Genomic DNA, 16,247 nt, shown 5'->3' with positions numbered 1-16,247 from the left:
CCAGCGTGCCGGGATTACAAGCGTGAGCCACCGCACCCGGCCCTAAATACCACATTCTTCTTATTTTCCTTCTTTCTCCTGTGTTCCTTCTCACACTTAAAATATTACAGTGCCAGGCTTTGTTCAGTTTCCCTGGGTAATCCCCATTCCCAGGGCTTTAGATGCTATCTGTGTGCTTATGACACCTTAATTTATATATCTAGCCTGGCACTTTTCTCCCTGAAATTAAGATTGCTCATTTGACCTCTCCATTAAATTTATTTCCAATAAATATCTCAGGCTTTCCTGTTTCACGTAATGGTACAACCATTTATTCACTTGTTGAAGTCAAAAATCAAGAATTATTCTTAATTCCTCTTTTTTATTACTTATGTCCAAGTAGAAGCCAGACTCATTGACTTTTCACTTCAAAATACATTCCAAATCAAGTCACTGGGAAAATAAAGTCAAGTAACAAGTTATCTCCTTTTCCAAAGATTGTTCATAGTAGACTGGCAAACTAATTAGCAATTATGTGAAGTGTAGTAGGTATTAAAATAGAAACCATAGGAACATTGGCAAAGACATCTGAAACAGAAGCAGTAGGTGTGAGAAGAGTAAGAGAAGTCTCCTGCATAAGTGCTATTTGAGCTGATTTTTTTAAGAATTTGTGTAATCATATAAGCAGGCGGTATCCTCTTTAAAAGAACTGTATTTTTTCATGCAAATGCTATTATGATACAGAATGATTTAGCCGGAATTCTTCAAGTAGCTTAGTGTGGCTGCAATTATGTTTTTTGAGGATTAGATCAGGTGAGGGAGCAGGATCCAAATCACGAAGTTTCCTAAGCAAAAGAGTTTGAAACTTATTAATGAACTGGATATTTTTGAAATAGAACTTAACACACTAGCTTTGCTACTAATTACATGACTTTGGGCAAAAGATATTTAATGTAAGTAAAAAGCTATTGAGACCTTTTTAAAAAATGTACTGGGAATAAACATCTCAATTTATGTCTCCTGTTAAAGTGTCACTTGTTTGCTTTGAATTTATTAAAGTTAAGCTCCCTCTGCTTGAGAGTGGTCCAAAATAGAAGGATATGCTAGGATTATTTCATATGAGCATTGAAAAAGGAATCAGTTAACTTTTTATATTCTGAAATTTCACTCCCGAATGAGATTACAGAAGATACTATGTGTGCATGAGTATGTGTGCACAAGCGTGCATGTGGAGAAGGTGCAAGAGGAGAGAGAGAAATCACGAGAGAACTCACCAGTGCAGCAGCAGCCTACTCCACCAGCGGGTTAGTGCTGCTGGAGGGAGATGAAAAGATTAGGAAGATAAGAGAGCTTTGAAGGCTTTGCATTCTAAATTAAGGAATTAGATTTTTAACTGTCACGTGAAGTAGGCATTATCATCATTGTTTTACAAACACAGAATCAGACTCAGAGAAGTAATCTGGACAAGGTTACACAGTTAGTACCAGAGAAACTGAGATTCAAACTCAGGTTTATTTGACTTTGTAATCTTTGCTTTTATCCCTCCCCCGTGCTGCTCACTAGGTCCTCTCTGTTTGATCTCAACGATCAATACTGTACAATCTCTTTGTGAACACACAATTTCTGTAAGGACTACGAATTATGAATAATAATATATGTATTTGGGAGAGAGGAGTCTTAAAAGTTAATTCCAATTAAGTTTGTAGAGGATTGTTTAGAAAAAGCATAGTTTCTTCTAAAAAGATTAAAAAAAAAGAAAAATCATAGTTTCTAAGATGATTACAAAGAAAATGGTGTGGGTTTCCAGCCTGGGCAACATAGTGAGACCTCATCTCTACCAAAAATAAAAAAAATTAACCAGGCTTGGTGGCACATACTTGTAGTCCCAGCTACTAGGGAGGCTGAGCCACTGACTCCAGCCTGGGCGACAGAGTGAGACTCTGTCTTAAAAATAAGTAAATGAAGGGCCGGGCGCGGTGGCTCAAGCCTGTAATCCCAGCACTTTGGGAGGCCGAGACGGGCGGATCACGAGTTCAGGAGATCGAGACCATCCTGGCTAACACGGTGAAACCCCGTCTCTACTAAAATACAAAAAAAAATTAGCCGGGCGAGGTGGCGGGCGCCTGTACTCCCAGCTACTCGGGAGGCTGAGGCAGGAGAATGGCGTGAACCCGGGAGGCGGGGCTTGCAGTGAGCTGAGATCCGGCCACTGCACTGCAGCCTGGGCAACAGAGCCAGACTCCGTCTCAAAAAAAAAAAAAAAAAAAAAAAAATAAGTAAATGAATATTGAAGGAGAGAAGGAAGGAAATACTAGTTGGCATTTTTCTAAAGCATCCAAACTGCTGGAGATGGATAAGTGTATGTACACCATGAAGACTTCTTAGATCTATTGTTTCATTTCGCCCTCTCTATTCTTCATTCAGGATGTATGTTGTGTTCACAGCGAAGGTACTCCCTTCATCCTGTCCCAGAAAGGAGGATTCCAAACCGATACTTAGGCCAGCCCAGCCCCTTTACACACCCACACCTCCTCAGACCAGGTAAGGCCTTTTAACTATGCTGTCTCCCCATTTAGGTTTTGTCTACAGCAATGCTATTGAATAGAACTTCTTGCAGTAAGCTCTGGATCTGTGCTGTTCCGTAAGGTAGCCACCAACCTCACATGACCATTGTACACTAATAAGGTTGCTAGTACAGCTGAGGAACTGAACATTTTATTTTATTTTATTTTAATTAATTTAAATTTAAATTTAACTACCTGTGGGTACTGGTGCTTTATTGACAGTACTAGTCTAGAACAAGGTTTAAATATGATAAACCTTATAATTCAGAATAATTAATGAAAGGTATGCATTTCAGGATGTTTTTAAAGCAAAGTTCTATTTCTAAGTTTTTAGAACTGTATACTATTGTGAATTACTGTGTTAAAGACATTTTAGAAAACATGTTTTTTCTTGAAATTATCAAATACTTACTTTAAAATTTTAACCTATTTCTATATAGATAAAGCAAGATTTCCAGATTTGTTTGTCACAGATTTGAGAGGTAGTATCCGAGTTGATAAAGGTGATGCAAAAAATTGTTAAAGGTTTGTTTTACTAATTTTTTTTTCTGCTATAAGATCCCAGCGTTGCTGCCAGAAGATGTCTTATAACTACTGCTCAAATTTAGACCTAAAGGTTTTTTGTTTTGATTTCTTAAAGGGCACTTAAGGGGTGAACTGTGACTAATGAATATCTCAAAGAGATAGGTAGGGTAAAAGCAAACACGTTGTAGAAAAAGCAATCAGGTTTTCAAGGAAAATTAATTGTTCTTTCTGCCATAAGAAATTAAATCCGTCTTTGCCATATAAACATATATATTACTAATGTGAATTTGCCTTTAGAAATATGTTCCTTTTCACTGTCTCCACTCAGTGAATGATATCAGTATGTTTCTCAGTGAGGGCTTCCTTTTGCTGATTTTTCATCAGACTCGAATTCCTGCTGGGAAGTCGGCTGAAACTAAGGAAATGCAGCTCACCACTGAAACCCACAAGAAATCAGAGTTTTTCAAAGCTGTAAGGTAAGCTTAATAGCAACCCAGTTGGTATTAATTTTAGTATTTACCCTATCAACCTACCTGTAGCCTCGAGGTTTTTTTTTAGTAGAATTGATAGTTTTACCAGCTTTGAAAATTACTGATTTCTTGTGGTGAGATATTTTTACATGGTAAGCTACATTTTCCAGGCCTTAAACCTAGTAATTATATTGTCAAGATAATGGTCTCTGTATCTAGACTTTTTTGCTCTATACCTTAAGTGCATATTAAGTATAAGTGAATATAAATAAATATGCACATGTGTATGTTCATATACATACGTATGTGAATATCTGGGGGAAAAGGGATGTCTGTCCTAATTTTACTCTCCTAGACATGGGATTTTGGACATTGGGGTAAGTGAGAAGGGATGGAAGTGGAATTTTAAAACAGAATTATTAGGATTTTAGACTTCAAACTATCAGGTATGCCATTAGGTACCGATTTTTCTGCAGACAAAAGTATCAAACGAATTAATCATTTGTCTTTCTCCTTCCAGAGATGGAAAACTTGTGGAAGTGTTAAAATGATCGTAGGGTGAAGAAGAGTAAATTTTTAAGAAAAATTAAAAGGGGCCGGGCGCAGTGGCTCACACCTGTAATCCCAGCACTTTGGGAGGCCAAGGTGCGTGGATCACCTGAGGTCAGGAGTTTGAGACCAGCCTGACCAATATGGTGAAATCCCATCTCTACTAAAAATACAAAAAAAAAAAAAAAATTAGCCAGGTGTGGTGGCATATGCCTGTAATCTCAGCTACTGGGGTGGCTGAGGCAGGAGAATCACTTGAATCCAGGAGGCGGAGGTTGCAGTGAGCCAAAATTGCGCCACTGCACTCCAGCTTGCGGGGCAGAGGGAGACTCTGTCTCAAAAATAAAAATAAAAAAAGAAAAAAGAAAAAAAATTAAAAGGCATATAATACTTACTTTAAAAGTCTCTTGTAGGCCAGATACAGTGGCTCATGCCTGTAATCCCAACACTTTGGAAAGACAAGGTGAGAGGATCACTTGAGGTTAGGAGTTCGAGACGAGCACAGGCAACATAGCAAGACCCTGTCTCTATAAGAAATAAAACAATTAGTGCTCTTGCCTGTAGTCCCAGCTACTCGGGGGACTCGGGTGGGAGGATTGCGTGAGCCCAGGAGGTCAAGGATGCAGTGAGCTGTGATCATGCCTCAGCACTCCATCTTGGGTGACAGAGTGAGACCGTGTCTCTCAAAAAAAAGTCTCTTACGCAGTTGGTTTGTTAGTTTAGGATATAAAATTATGTCATGTGCTACTTGGTTTCTCCAAAGGTTTCATGTTTTGCATATTTCCCTAATACATGGCAGTATGTACTTAATACTTTTGGGAAACATCTCAGTGCCTTTCCTAATTATTATGCAAGTTCTGTGCATACAGAAAAAGAGAATACAGGTAAGCATAGATTTTTTTTTAAATTACTGATAATCCCACAACTCAGAGAAAGACACTGTTGAGAAAATTTTGGTATATGTTTCTTTATAGTCTTATTTCTTATATAGGTGTGTGTGTAAGTGTACATGTATACACACTCTTTGTATATTGCTCTATTATTTCCTTGAATTCTTAAAAGTGAAATTACTGAGGCCGGGCGTGATGGCTCACACCTGTAATCCCAGCACTTTGGGGGGCTGAGGCAGGTGGATCATGAGGTCAGGAGTTCGAGACCAGCCTGGCCAACATAGTGAAACCCCATCTCTACTAAAAATATAAAAATTAGCTGGGCTTGGTGGTGCCTGCCTGTAGTCCCAGCTACTCGGGAGGCTGAGGCAGGAGAATCACTTGAACCCAGGAGGCAGAGGTTGCAGTGAGCTGAGATCACGCCATTGCACTCCAGATTGGGCAACCGCGTGAGTCTTCCTCTCAAAAAAAAAAAAAAAAAAAAGGCTGGGCGCGGTGGCTCAAGCCTGTAATCCCAGCACTTTGGGAGGCCGAGGCGGGCGGATCACGAGGTCAGGAGATCGAGACCATCCTGGCTAACACGGTGAAACCCCGTCTCTGCTAAAAATACAAAAAAACTAGCCGGGCGAGGTGGCGGGCGCCTGTAGTCCCAGCTACTCGGAGGCTGAGGCGGGAGAATGGCCTGAACCCAGGAGGCGGAGCTTGCAGTGAGCCGAGATCGCGCCACCGCACTCCAGCCTGGGCGACAGAGCGAGACTCCGTCTCAAAAAAAAAAAAAAAAAATGTAATTACTGGGCCAGTTCCTCTGAATTATTGGGAGCTATTTTTCCTAGATTTTTCTTTGCCATACCTACCTATCCAAGTTTCCTGAAGAATCAATAGCTTGGAAAATATTTAGCAGGATGATACGTGAAATAAATTCTATTCTGGCTGTGCTACTGCCAGATTCTAGTGATTTTCAAAACTTGTCATTTCCTTAAATCTGAGCATTGTAGACCATTTCTGCTTTTTATGACAGTGCCATCTCTGTGCTAAGGACTGTATTTGTAGGGATGGAAAATGTTGGTCAGTCTCTTTGATTAGTACTGTGTCTCACACTTGACACTCAGACATGAAAATGATTCCATGTGGGAAGGCAAGTGGCATTCTGAACTGTGAGTCTACTTTTTTTTTTTTTGAGACGGAGTTTCATCCTTGTCGCCCAGGCTGGAGTGCAACGACACAATCTCTGCTCACTGCAACCTCCGCCTCCCGGGTTGAAGCAGTTCTCCTCCCTCAGCCTCCCAAGTACTAGGATTACAGGCGCCTGCTACCACACCCGGTAATTTTTGTGTTTTTAGTAGAAATGGAGTTTTACCATGTTGGCCAGGCTAGTCTCGAACTCTTGACCTCAGGTGATCTGCCCGCCTCAGCCTCCCAAAGTGCTGGGATTACAGGTGTGAGCCACTGCGCCCAACGAGTCTACTTTTTATATTATCTGTACAGAAAAGATAGTTCCATGGTTCCCTGATTATTGTCAAAGGAGTAATGTTGTCATTATGCAGAACAGCAAGACATTCATCTCAAAGAAACACTGAAACATATCAGAGAATGAATGGGAAGAATCAGTGGGATACCTAATGAGGCATTATTTCTAAAATTTTTACATTCTTAAACAAAATTAGTTTTAGAATATGTGGTATAGTTTGGAGTGCTAGATTTAAAAAGGGCTACTCAGGGAGTTGGGCTTGTCAGAATAACTTGTCTAACATATGTAGAACCACTTCATGGTGTTTTTTTTTTTTTTTTCTTTTTTGAGACAGAGTCTCGCTCTGTTGCCCAGGCTGGAGTGCAGTGGCGTGATCCAACTCACTGCAACCTCCACCTCCCAGATTGAAGCAATTCTCCTGCCTCAGCCTCCCGAGTAGCTGGGACTACACGTGTGCACCACCACGCCTGGCTGATTTTTGTATTTTTAGTAGAGACAGGGTTTCACCATATTGGTCAGGCTGGTCTTGAACTCCTGACCTCATGATCCACTCGCCTTGGCCTCTCAAAGTGCTGGGATTACATGTGTGAGCCACCAAGCCCGCCCCACTTCTTGGTTTTCAACTACAGCAGCGAACAGATTTTTGGGGAAATAATCATAATGCAACTATGTGGCATAAAATTTAAGACAATGCTTTCACCATTTACCTTTTCATCTCTATCGTCAACTATAATGGCAGAAGCCAGGTGTGGTGGCTCACGCCTATAATCCCAGCACTTTGGGAGGCCTGGGCAACGTAGTGAGACCTTATCTCTACAAAAAAGTAAGCAAAATTAGCTGAGTGTGGTGGCACATGCCTGTAGTGCTAGCTACGCCGATAATCCTAGCACTTTGGGAAGCTGAGGTAGGAGGATTGCTTGAGCCTAGGAAGTCAAGGCTGCAGTCAGCCGAGATTGTGCCACTCCACTCCAGCCTAGGCAACAGAGCAAGACCCTGTCTCAAAAATAAAATAAAATAGAAATAAAAATTAAAAAATGTATATAATGGCAGAGATGATACAGTTACAGTGAATATAATATTTAAAATGATGAAAAGATTGATTCTAGAATGGGTTATAGATAATTATTCCCAAATCTTTTTCCCTTAAGAGTTTCAAAATCAGCTGCCCATCTTTCAGTGATGGTTTAATTGTAGCTGTCTCTTGAGCAAGGGATGCATTTTATTTTTAAAGCTTGTTAAATATGGTTGATTTTAATAATATCTAAAAGACAAAGATACTATTTTGGTGGTGGTAAGATTTTTATACTATTTAAAAGATTAAAATGATGCTTGATAACAAGTTTGGGGAGTCAGGAAGAAAAATAAAAAATAAATAAAATGATGCTTGAGACCAGGAGGTCAAGGCCGTAATGAGCCACGATTGCACCACTGCACTCCAGTATAAATAAAAAATAAAATAAATAAAATGATGCTTGAGCCCAGGAGATCAAGGCTGTGGTGAGCCATGATTTCGCCACTGCACTCTAGCCTGGGTGACAGAGTATTACCCTATCTCAGAAGAATTTAAAAAGTAAAATGTATAAAGAAATAACAGAAATTGGAAGTAGTTTGGACCTGCCTAGACTGTTGGGTAAGCTTTTTCAAAATATACATACACGCTAGGACTCTAAAGAGCTGTTGAATGATAATCTCAAAGGGAGGGCTTAGAACATGTGTTTTTGTTTTTGTTTTTTTGAGACAGGGTCTCACTCTGTCTCCAAGGTTGGAGTACAGTGCCGAGATCACAGCTCACTGGAATCTTGACCTCGGGGGGTTAAGCAATCTTCTGCTTCAGCCTCCTGAATAACTAGGACTACAGGCATGCACCACCATGCCCAACTGCCCAACTAATTTTTGTATTATAGAGATAGGTTCTCACTACGTTGCCCAGGCTGGTCTTGAACTCCTAGACTCAAGCAATTCTACCACCTTGGCCCTCTCAAAGTGCTGAAATTATAGGCATGAGCCACCATACTCAGCCTTTGGAACATGTGTTTTGAAGAGCTCCCTAGGCGTTTCTCACATATACCACTAACCTAGTGGGTATTCATTTAGCTAGGTGCATGAGATGCCTGATGACTTAAGGGGACAAGCCAGATCTGTGGCCATTGGCCATGTTTTGAAACACAGAATGTGCCTTCCCCATGCCTCTATAGTCTTATCCCCAGTCACTCAGTCCTTAAGTTCATTCATATCTTTATCATCATCACCACCATCAAATGAGTGATGACATTACATTTATCTAACCATTTCGAAACACTTTTTAAATAGATTATACCTGATAGAATAGTAGACTGAAAGTTTTGTATCCTACAGGTTTTAAATTTAAGTTGAAGGTCTACTTTTTCTATAAGTATTTCACCATGAAGCCCACCTGTTTTTATAAAGTAATATATTTTCTTTTCTCACCCCAATGTACCTATGTAATTTTGTTTTTGTTTTTGTTTTGTTTTTAAGATGGGGTCTTGCTCTGTCTCCCAGGCTGAACTGCAGTGGCACAATCATACCTCACTGCAGTCTCGACCTCCCAGGCGATCCTCCCGCCTCAGTGTCCCAAGTAGCTAGGACTACAGGCATAAGCCACCATGCCTGGCTAATTTTTTAAATTTTTGTAGAGATGGGATCTCACTGTATTGCCCAGACTTACTTATATAATTTTTTTAAATCACCGTATTCATAGTGATTATTTGTTTTCCTCTTGTCTTCATCTCCTGATTCAGTTTTAATACAGAGTAAATAATGTAGTCACTATGTAAATAAATTTATAGATGAATAAACCTGTTTTTTACTTACACATCTAGTACATATTGACAGACCATTTCAGGATGCCATTATACCAATAATCTATAAACTGTCATCTAGTGAAGAATTATAGAGGATTTCTCTGTTTGTTTGTTTTTAAGCCCAATAGAAAATCTTGAAATATAATAAAGTTTTCATGTAGTGTAAATAGTAGAAAATTAAAAATAAACAACTTTGGCTGGGCATGGTGGCTCACACCTATAATCCCAGCACTTTGGGAGGCCAAGGTGGGCCAATTGCTTGAGGCGTGGAGTTTGACAACAGCCTGGCCAACATAGCGAAACTCCATCTCTACTTAAAAAAAAAAAAAAAAAAAATTAGCTGGGCATGGTGGCACATGCCTGTAATCCCAGCTACTCGGGAGACTGAGGCACAAGAATCACTTGAACCCAGGAGGCAGAGGTTGCAGTGAGCTAAGATCGCACCACTTTGCTCCTGCCTGGGCAACAGAGCAGACTCTGTCTCAAATAAATAAATAAATAAATGACATTTGTATTTCTCTTTTTTACCTTTGTGTGTAGTCCTCATTAACACTGAGAAACCCTCTGAGGTAAAGATTAGCAAGAATCAGCCCTAGACAAGAATCAGGAGCTACCTAAAGAAATGAATAATAATGAAAAGTTTCTGAATGGTCAATGGAGACGCATTCCTAACATGTGAAAAAGCCAAAGACTTCCAGGTCTTCTATTTTGATCTCATTTGTTGTCATAATAGTGGTTGTCCATGTAAATTTTACTCTTCTAAGGTCCTGCCTGGCTTTGGATTACCAGGATGACAACCAGTTCAAGTGTAAATTTTTTATTTTGATAATAATTATAGCTAATACTTATGTAGTGCTAAATGTTATGTTTTAAGTGTTTTATTAACTTACATAATCCACCTGACAACTTTGTGAAGTCAGTGCTATTGTTATTTCCATTTTACATGAGGAGACTGAGGCACAGAGAAGTTTGGTAGCTCTTTCCAAGTCACTCAGTGAATTGCTAAGCCAGGATTCCAACTCACAAAAGCCTAACTCAGAATCCACACTTTCAACCACAAAACAGTGCATAATACCTATGCCAAAAAATACTATCTGGGAATATTTTTTAAAGTATTTTCTCATTACATTTTTTATAAGAAGACATCCAACTGAGAGAAGTCTTAGTATAAAAGTTACTTTGTTTGGAGAGTAGTATACTTTTTTAAATAAGGTAAAATTTATATGCAGCAAATTTCACAGATCTTACATATGCAGTTCAGTGAGCTTTAACAAAGGTAACCTAGAGCTCAGTCAAAATATAGAACATTTCCATCGTCCTGGAAAGTTCCCTCATGCTCCTCCAGTCAGTCTCCACCTTCATAGGCAGCCACTCTTTTGGTTTCTGTCATCATAGACTGTTTTGCCTTTTCTTGACTTCATGTAAGTGGAATCATACAGAATCATAATATGTATGTATGTAGCCTTTCTGTTTGTTTAGTTTTGCTCGATATATGCAAATCTATTTAGAGTATTTTTTATTTGGTCATTGCATTTTTTCTGAGAGGCCTATTTTACATTATAAAGGAAACACTAGCTTTTTCTTTCTCCCCATTCTCCAACTGCAAAGTGATAGTTTATTAATTACTTCCTTATATGCTGTGAAAACTACCTAATATTAAGCAGACTTCTTTTCAAAATCAGACCATGTTAAAATTCTAATCTAGTTAGTTTCAGGAAATAAAATACATACCTAGATTGTAGCAAAGACCTGTATCATTTCATCCATTTTCAGTCTTTGTTATATCTTCCTTTCTGGGTGTTTTGTGTAGCTGGTAAAATATGAAGAACATTACTGCTTTTCTCTTCAAGAGGCACGATCCTAAGGGTCCTGGAAGAGCTTTCCTTCTTGGCTGCAGAATCTCAGAACTGATAGTGAGACTTTGCAGAGTCCAGCTTCCAATATCTAGGCTTTTGATTGGCTCAATAAACTTGTTAGAAGAGCCTTTCCATCTTAAGTGGTTCCACGTCATAAAATGCTGACTTTGTTTTTTAATTCTTTACAATTCTACAAAGTTGCCAGAGGATCTATTCAGGTATAGTTTTATCAGAAGAAATCCAGGCCAGATTGACTATAAAGTTGAGTTCTGTGATCAAAGGCCATAACACCTTCCAAGTTTACTCCCAGGGTTTAAAGGTCATTGCTTTAACACATTTTTTTTTTTCCTTCAAATGAAAAGGTTTCCTTTTTTTTTTTTTTTTTTGAGGCGGAGTTTCACTCTTGTTGCCCAGGCTGGAGTGCAATGGCACGATCTCGGCTCACCGCAACCTCCACCTCCCAGGTTCAAGCAATTCTCCTGCCTCAGCCTCCCTAGTAGCTGGGATTATAGGCATGTGCCACCAGGCCCAGCTAATTTTGTATTTTTAGTAGAGACAGGGTTTCTCCATGTTGGTCAGGCTGGTCTCGAACTCCCGACCTCAGGCGATCCACCCGCCTCGGCCTCCCAAAATGCTGGGATTACAGGCGTGAGCCACTGCGCCCGGCTTAAGGTTTCTTTTTCCTTGAGTAAATTTTTTGTTTCTGGGTACAGTGGCCCACACCTGTAATCCAGGCACTTTGGGAGGCCGAGGCCAGTGGATCACCTGAGGTCAGGGGTTCAAGACCAACCTTACCAACATGGTGAAACCCCGTCTCTACTAGAAATACAAAATTAGCCCGGCGTGGTGGCGCATTCCTGTAATCCCAGCTAGAGTTTGGGAGGCTGGGGCAGGAGAATCGCTTGAATCCGGGAGGCAGAGGTTGCAGTGAGCAGAGATTGTGCCATTGCACTCCAGCCTGGGCAATAAGGGTGAAGCTCTATCTCAAAAAAAAAAAAAAAAAAAGAAAATTGTTGTGATGGAGAGTGCTTTGTCATGTTGAGATTTTAGAAGTTTAGAAGCATTTACTTAATGATCACTCAGTAGTGTTGATAAGTAATAGGTTTGGGAAAATATAGCCAGTGTTTTAAATATTTCTCATGTAGTCAATTGTATGAAATTGGATTCAGCAAACATAGGAATGCTTTGAAGGGTATGAAAGACGGTTTTTTTTGATCCTGCTTTGATTTCCAAATAATTTTCTTGTTTCAGAAGTAACTTCCTGATATGCGTTAATATATACTGTTATTAATGAAAATGAGAGATAACATATAAAGTTATTAAAATTATGAATTTTCTTCTGAAATTTAAAAAAAAAAATTGATTTTTAAATTTCTTTTTTTTTTTTTTTTTTTTTTTGAGACAGAGTCTTGCTCTGTCGCCCAGGCTGGAGTGCAGTGGCCGGATCTCAGCTCACTGCAAGCTCCGCCTCCCGGGTTCCCGCCATTCTCCTGCCTCAGCCTCCCGAGTAGCTGGGACTACAGGCACCCACCACCTCGCCCGGCTAGTTTTTTTTTTTTGTATTTTTTAGTAGAGACGGGGTTTCACCGTGTTCGCCAGGATGGTCTCGATCTCCTGACCTCGTGATCCGCCCGTCTCGGCCTCCCAAAGTGCTGGGGTTACAGGCTTGAGCCACCATGCCCGGCCTCTTTCTTGTTTTTTAGAGACTGAGTCTCACTCTGTCGCCCAGGCTGAAGTGTAGTGGGGTGATCTCAGCTCACTGCAACCTCTGCCTCCTGGGTTCAAGCGATTCTCCTGCCTCAGCCTCCCAAGTAGCTGGGACTACAGGTGTGCGCCACCATACCTGGCTAATTTTTTGTATTTTTAGTAGTGACAGAGTTTCATCGTGTTGGCCAGACTGGCCTCGAACTCCTGACCTCAGGTGATCTGCCTGCCTCGGCCTCTCAAGGTGCTAGGATTATAGGCATGAGCCACCTCACCCAGCTGATTTTTAAATTTCTTTTTATTTTATGGATTATAGCTGTGAAATAACCAAAAGCAAAGTTCAGGAAAGGAAGAAAATAAAAAGATGAAAAAAAGGAAAGGTCAGATAATTCACCGATTATAACCAGCCTCTGCTTTTGTAAGAATATTTACTACTTGAGTAAATTAGGAAATTTTCAATGTTAAGTAACAGTGGCAGACTTAACAGGAATAATTATCAAGGAGATAAATAGCTCTAGTACAAAGTTCAGTATTCTGAGAATCCTAGGAGACTGTTAGCCAGCTCAATCTTGAAAGAAAAAAATGTGATATGAGCTCTTCTTGGCCCCATTTTGTTGCTTCAGCTGCTTCACATTGGCCCATAAGACCTTCACTTATCTCTCTCTCTTATTTCTTGCCAACTTCATCAACAAAAACATAAGTGTAGATGTCTGAAAAGTTAAATAAAAATATTTTATTAATGGAATACAAGTTACAGAATTTGCTGGCGAGATAAACTATATATAGGTAAAACAGTTAGATCCTGGGCCATGGGACATGGGTCACACCTGTAATTCCAGCACTTTGGAAGGCCAAGGCAGGCAGATTGCTTGAGGTCAGGAGTTCGAGACCAGCCTGGGCAACGTGGTGAAACACCGTCTCTACTAAAAATACAAAAATTAGGCCAGGCACGGTGGCTCATGCCTGTAATCCCAACACTTTAGGAGGCTGAGGCTGGTGGATCATTTGAGGTCAGGAGTTTGAAACCAGCCTGGCCAACATGGTGAAACTTCGTCTTTACTGAAAATACAAAAATTAGCTGGGCCATGTGGTGCACACCTGTAATACTAGCTATTCAAGAGGCTAAGGCAGGAGAATCACTTGAACTGGGAAGTTAAAGGGTGCAGTGAGGTGAGATCGCACCACTGCACTCCAGCCTGCATGACAGAGCAAGACTTTCTCAAAAAATAAAAATAGTAGCAATAAATAAATAAAAATACAAAGATAGGCCTGGTGGCTCACGCCTGTAATCCCAGCTATTCGGGTAGCTGAGGCACCAAAATCACTTGAACCCATGTGGTAGAGTTTCAGTGAGCCAGGATCGTGCCACTCCTCTCCTTCCTGGGTGACAGAGCAGGACTCTGTCTTCAAAAAAAAAAAATTAGATCTAAGGTAATCATATACTGAACATGAGTACTAAGGAAATTCAAAGATCTTTGACCAAGCCGTTTTTCTCTTGGGACTATCCCCATAGTAATTAAAGCACCAGTACATGGGACATGAAAGTACTAAGATGTTAAGTACAAAGATATTTATTATAGCAGCAAAAAACTGAAAGCATTTTGAATTCCTATAGTAGAGAAATGGCTGAATAAGTTATGGTCTATTTACCCCAAGAAATGTCATGGAGGCATCAAGAAGAATGAATTGAAGCGATACCAAATGACTTGAAGGGAAAGAATTCCATGACATATTGTTCTGTTGGAAAAGGAAGATACCAAAAAGAGTGTGTAGTGTCCCATTTTGTAAAACACTAGTGATCCAAAAAGCCCCAAATGCACGTATGTATGATTATGTGAGTGTTGAGAAACTCAGAAAAGATAGATACTAGATTACAAACCTGGGCAAGGTGTTGATGTGAGTAGGAGGAGAGAATAGGAGTAAGGAGCCAGTGAAGGGAAAAACATTTATTGAAATAATTCAGTATTACATTTATATACAGCTATACAGTGTGTGTATTTAAGGAACTGAAATCGTTACCTTTTTAAAATTAAGAGGGGGCCGGGTGCAGTGGCTTACACCTATAACCCCAGCACTTTGGGAGGCCGAGGCAGGCGGATCACTTGAGGTCAAGAATTCGAGACCAGCCTGGCCAACATAGTGAAACCCTGTCTCTACTAAAAATACAAAAATTAGCCCTGTGTGGTGGTGCACGCCTGTAGTCCCAGCTACTCAGGAGGCTGAGGCAGGAGAATTACTTGAACCAGGGAGGCAGAGGTTGCAGTGAGCCAAGATCATGCCATTGTACTCCATCCTGGGTGACAGAGCAAGACCTGTCTGAAAAAAAAAAAAAAAAATTAACTGGGTGTGGTGGCATACACCTGTAATCCCAGCTACTCAGGCTGAGGTGGGAGAATTGCTTAAGCTCAGGAGGCAGACATTGCCTTGAGCTGAGATGCCACCACTGCACTCCAGCCTGGGTGACAGAGTGAGACCCTGTTTAAAAAAAAATTTTTTTAAGGGATAAATCAACATTACTTGGGCTAATCAAGAAAACTTTTTGAATGAGAAAAGTCTGAAAACAAACATGTATTAAGCCAAGATTTTGGAGTGGAGTTAGTGTGGAGGAAGAAGAAATTTTAGAAAGAAGACACATTGTAAGCAAGGTAATAGGGAAAGAACAGATTTTTTACTTATATAGGAAGTAAGGAATTAATTGCAGAATAATTGGGGGAATGATAAAAAGAAAAAAACAAGTTGGCCGGGCGTGCTGGCTCACGCCTGTAATCTCAGCACTTTGGGAAGCCAAGACAGGTGGATCACTAGGTCAGGAGTTCAAGACTAGCCTGGCCAATATGGTGAAACCCCATCTCTGCTAAAAATACAAAAAAAAATTAGCCGGGCGCGGTGGTAGGTGCCTCTAATCCTAGCTATTCAGGAGGCTGAGGCAGGAGAATCGCTTGAACCTGGGCAGTAGAGGTTGCATTGAGCCAACATCAAGCCACTGCCCTCCAGCCTTGGTGACAGAGTGAGACTGTCTCAAAAAAAAAAAAGGCCGGGAATGGTGGCTCACGCCTGTAATCCCAGCACTTTAGGAGGCCGAGGCAGGCAGATCATGAGGTCAGGAGATCGAAACTATCCTAACACGGTGAAACCCCGTCTCTACTAAAAATACAAAAAATTAGCCAGGCATAGTGGCAGGCACCTGTAGTCCCAGCTACTCGGGAGGCTGAGGCAGGAGAATGGCGTGAACCCAGGAGGCGGAGCTTACAATAAGCCAAGATCGCACCACTGCACTTCAGCCTGGGAGACAGCGAGACTCCGTCTCAAAAAAAAAAACAAAAAAACAATTGGCCAAGTCAGCAAAGGCCCTATATTGTATAGTTTCATTATATAAAATCTCTGCAATAGGCAAATCCATAGAGATAGATAATAGGTTAG

At 40.5% G+C, this 16,247-nt stretch overlaps 1 protein-coding gene and 1 long non-coding RNA gene across 7 annotated transcripts in view; one reads left to right on the top strand and one right to left on the bottom strand.

The window, feature by feature from the left end:
- Positions 1 to 16,247, top strand: part of XPNPEP3 (X-prolyl aminopeptidase 3) — a 70,600-nt gene that overhangs the window by 9,797 nt on the left and 44,556 nt on the right. For 3 of the 6 annotated variants that reach the window (XM_003905593.5, XM_031656264.1, XM_009217370.3), the window contains exon 2: positions 2,404 to 2,520. The exons of 1 other annotated variant lie outside the window; for it this stretch is intronic. In XM_003905593.5, coding sequence (XP_003905642.1) covers positions 2,404 to 2,520 — 117 coding nt within the window. Of the gene's footprint in view, positions 1 to 816; positions 1,284 to 2,403; positions 2,521 to 3,452; positions 3,545 to 16,247 lie in introns of those variants that run through there. 2 more of the 6 variants (XM_003905594.3, XM_009217369.4) reach the window with 2 other exon arrangements.
- LOC103888384 lies at positions 676 to 11,372 on the bottom strand. Its single transcript, XR_652875.4, has 2 exons — positions 10,999 to 11,372; positions 676 to 824 (listed from the first exon to the last, which is right to left on the bottom strand). It is a non-coding gene; the product is annotated as an uncharacterized LOC103888384 (long non-coding RNA).

The sequence above is a fragment of the Papio anubis genome, chromosome 16, assembly GCF_008728515.1.
Source record: "Papio anubis isolate 15944 chromosome 16, Panubis1.0, whole genome shotgun sequence".
Classification (NCBI taxonomy): Eukaryota; Metazoa; Chordata; class Mammalia; order Primates; family Cercopithecidae; genus Papio; species Papio anubis.
Note: the sequence above shows the minus strand (reverse complement) of the source record. Positions and strands in the feature narration are given on the sequence as shown.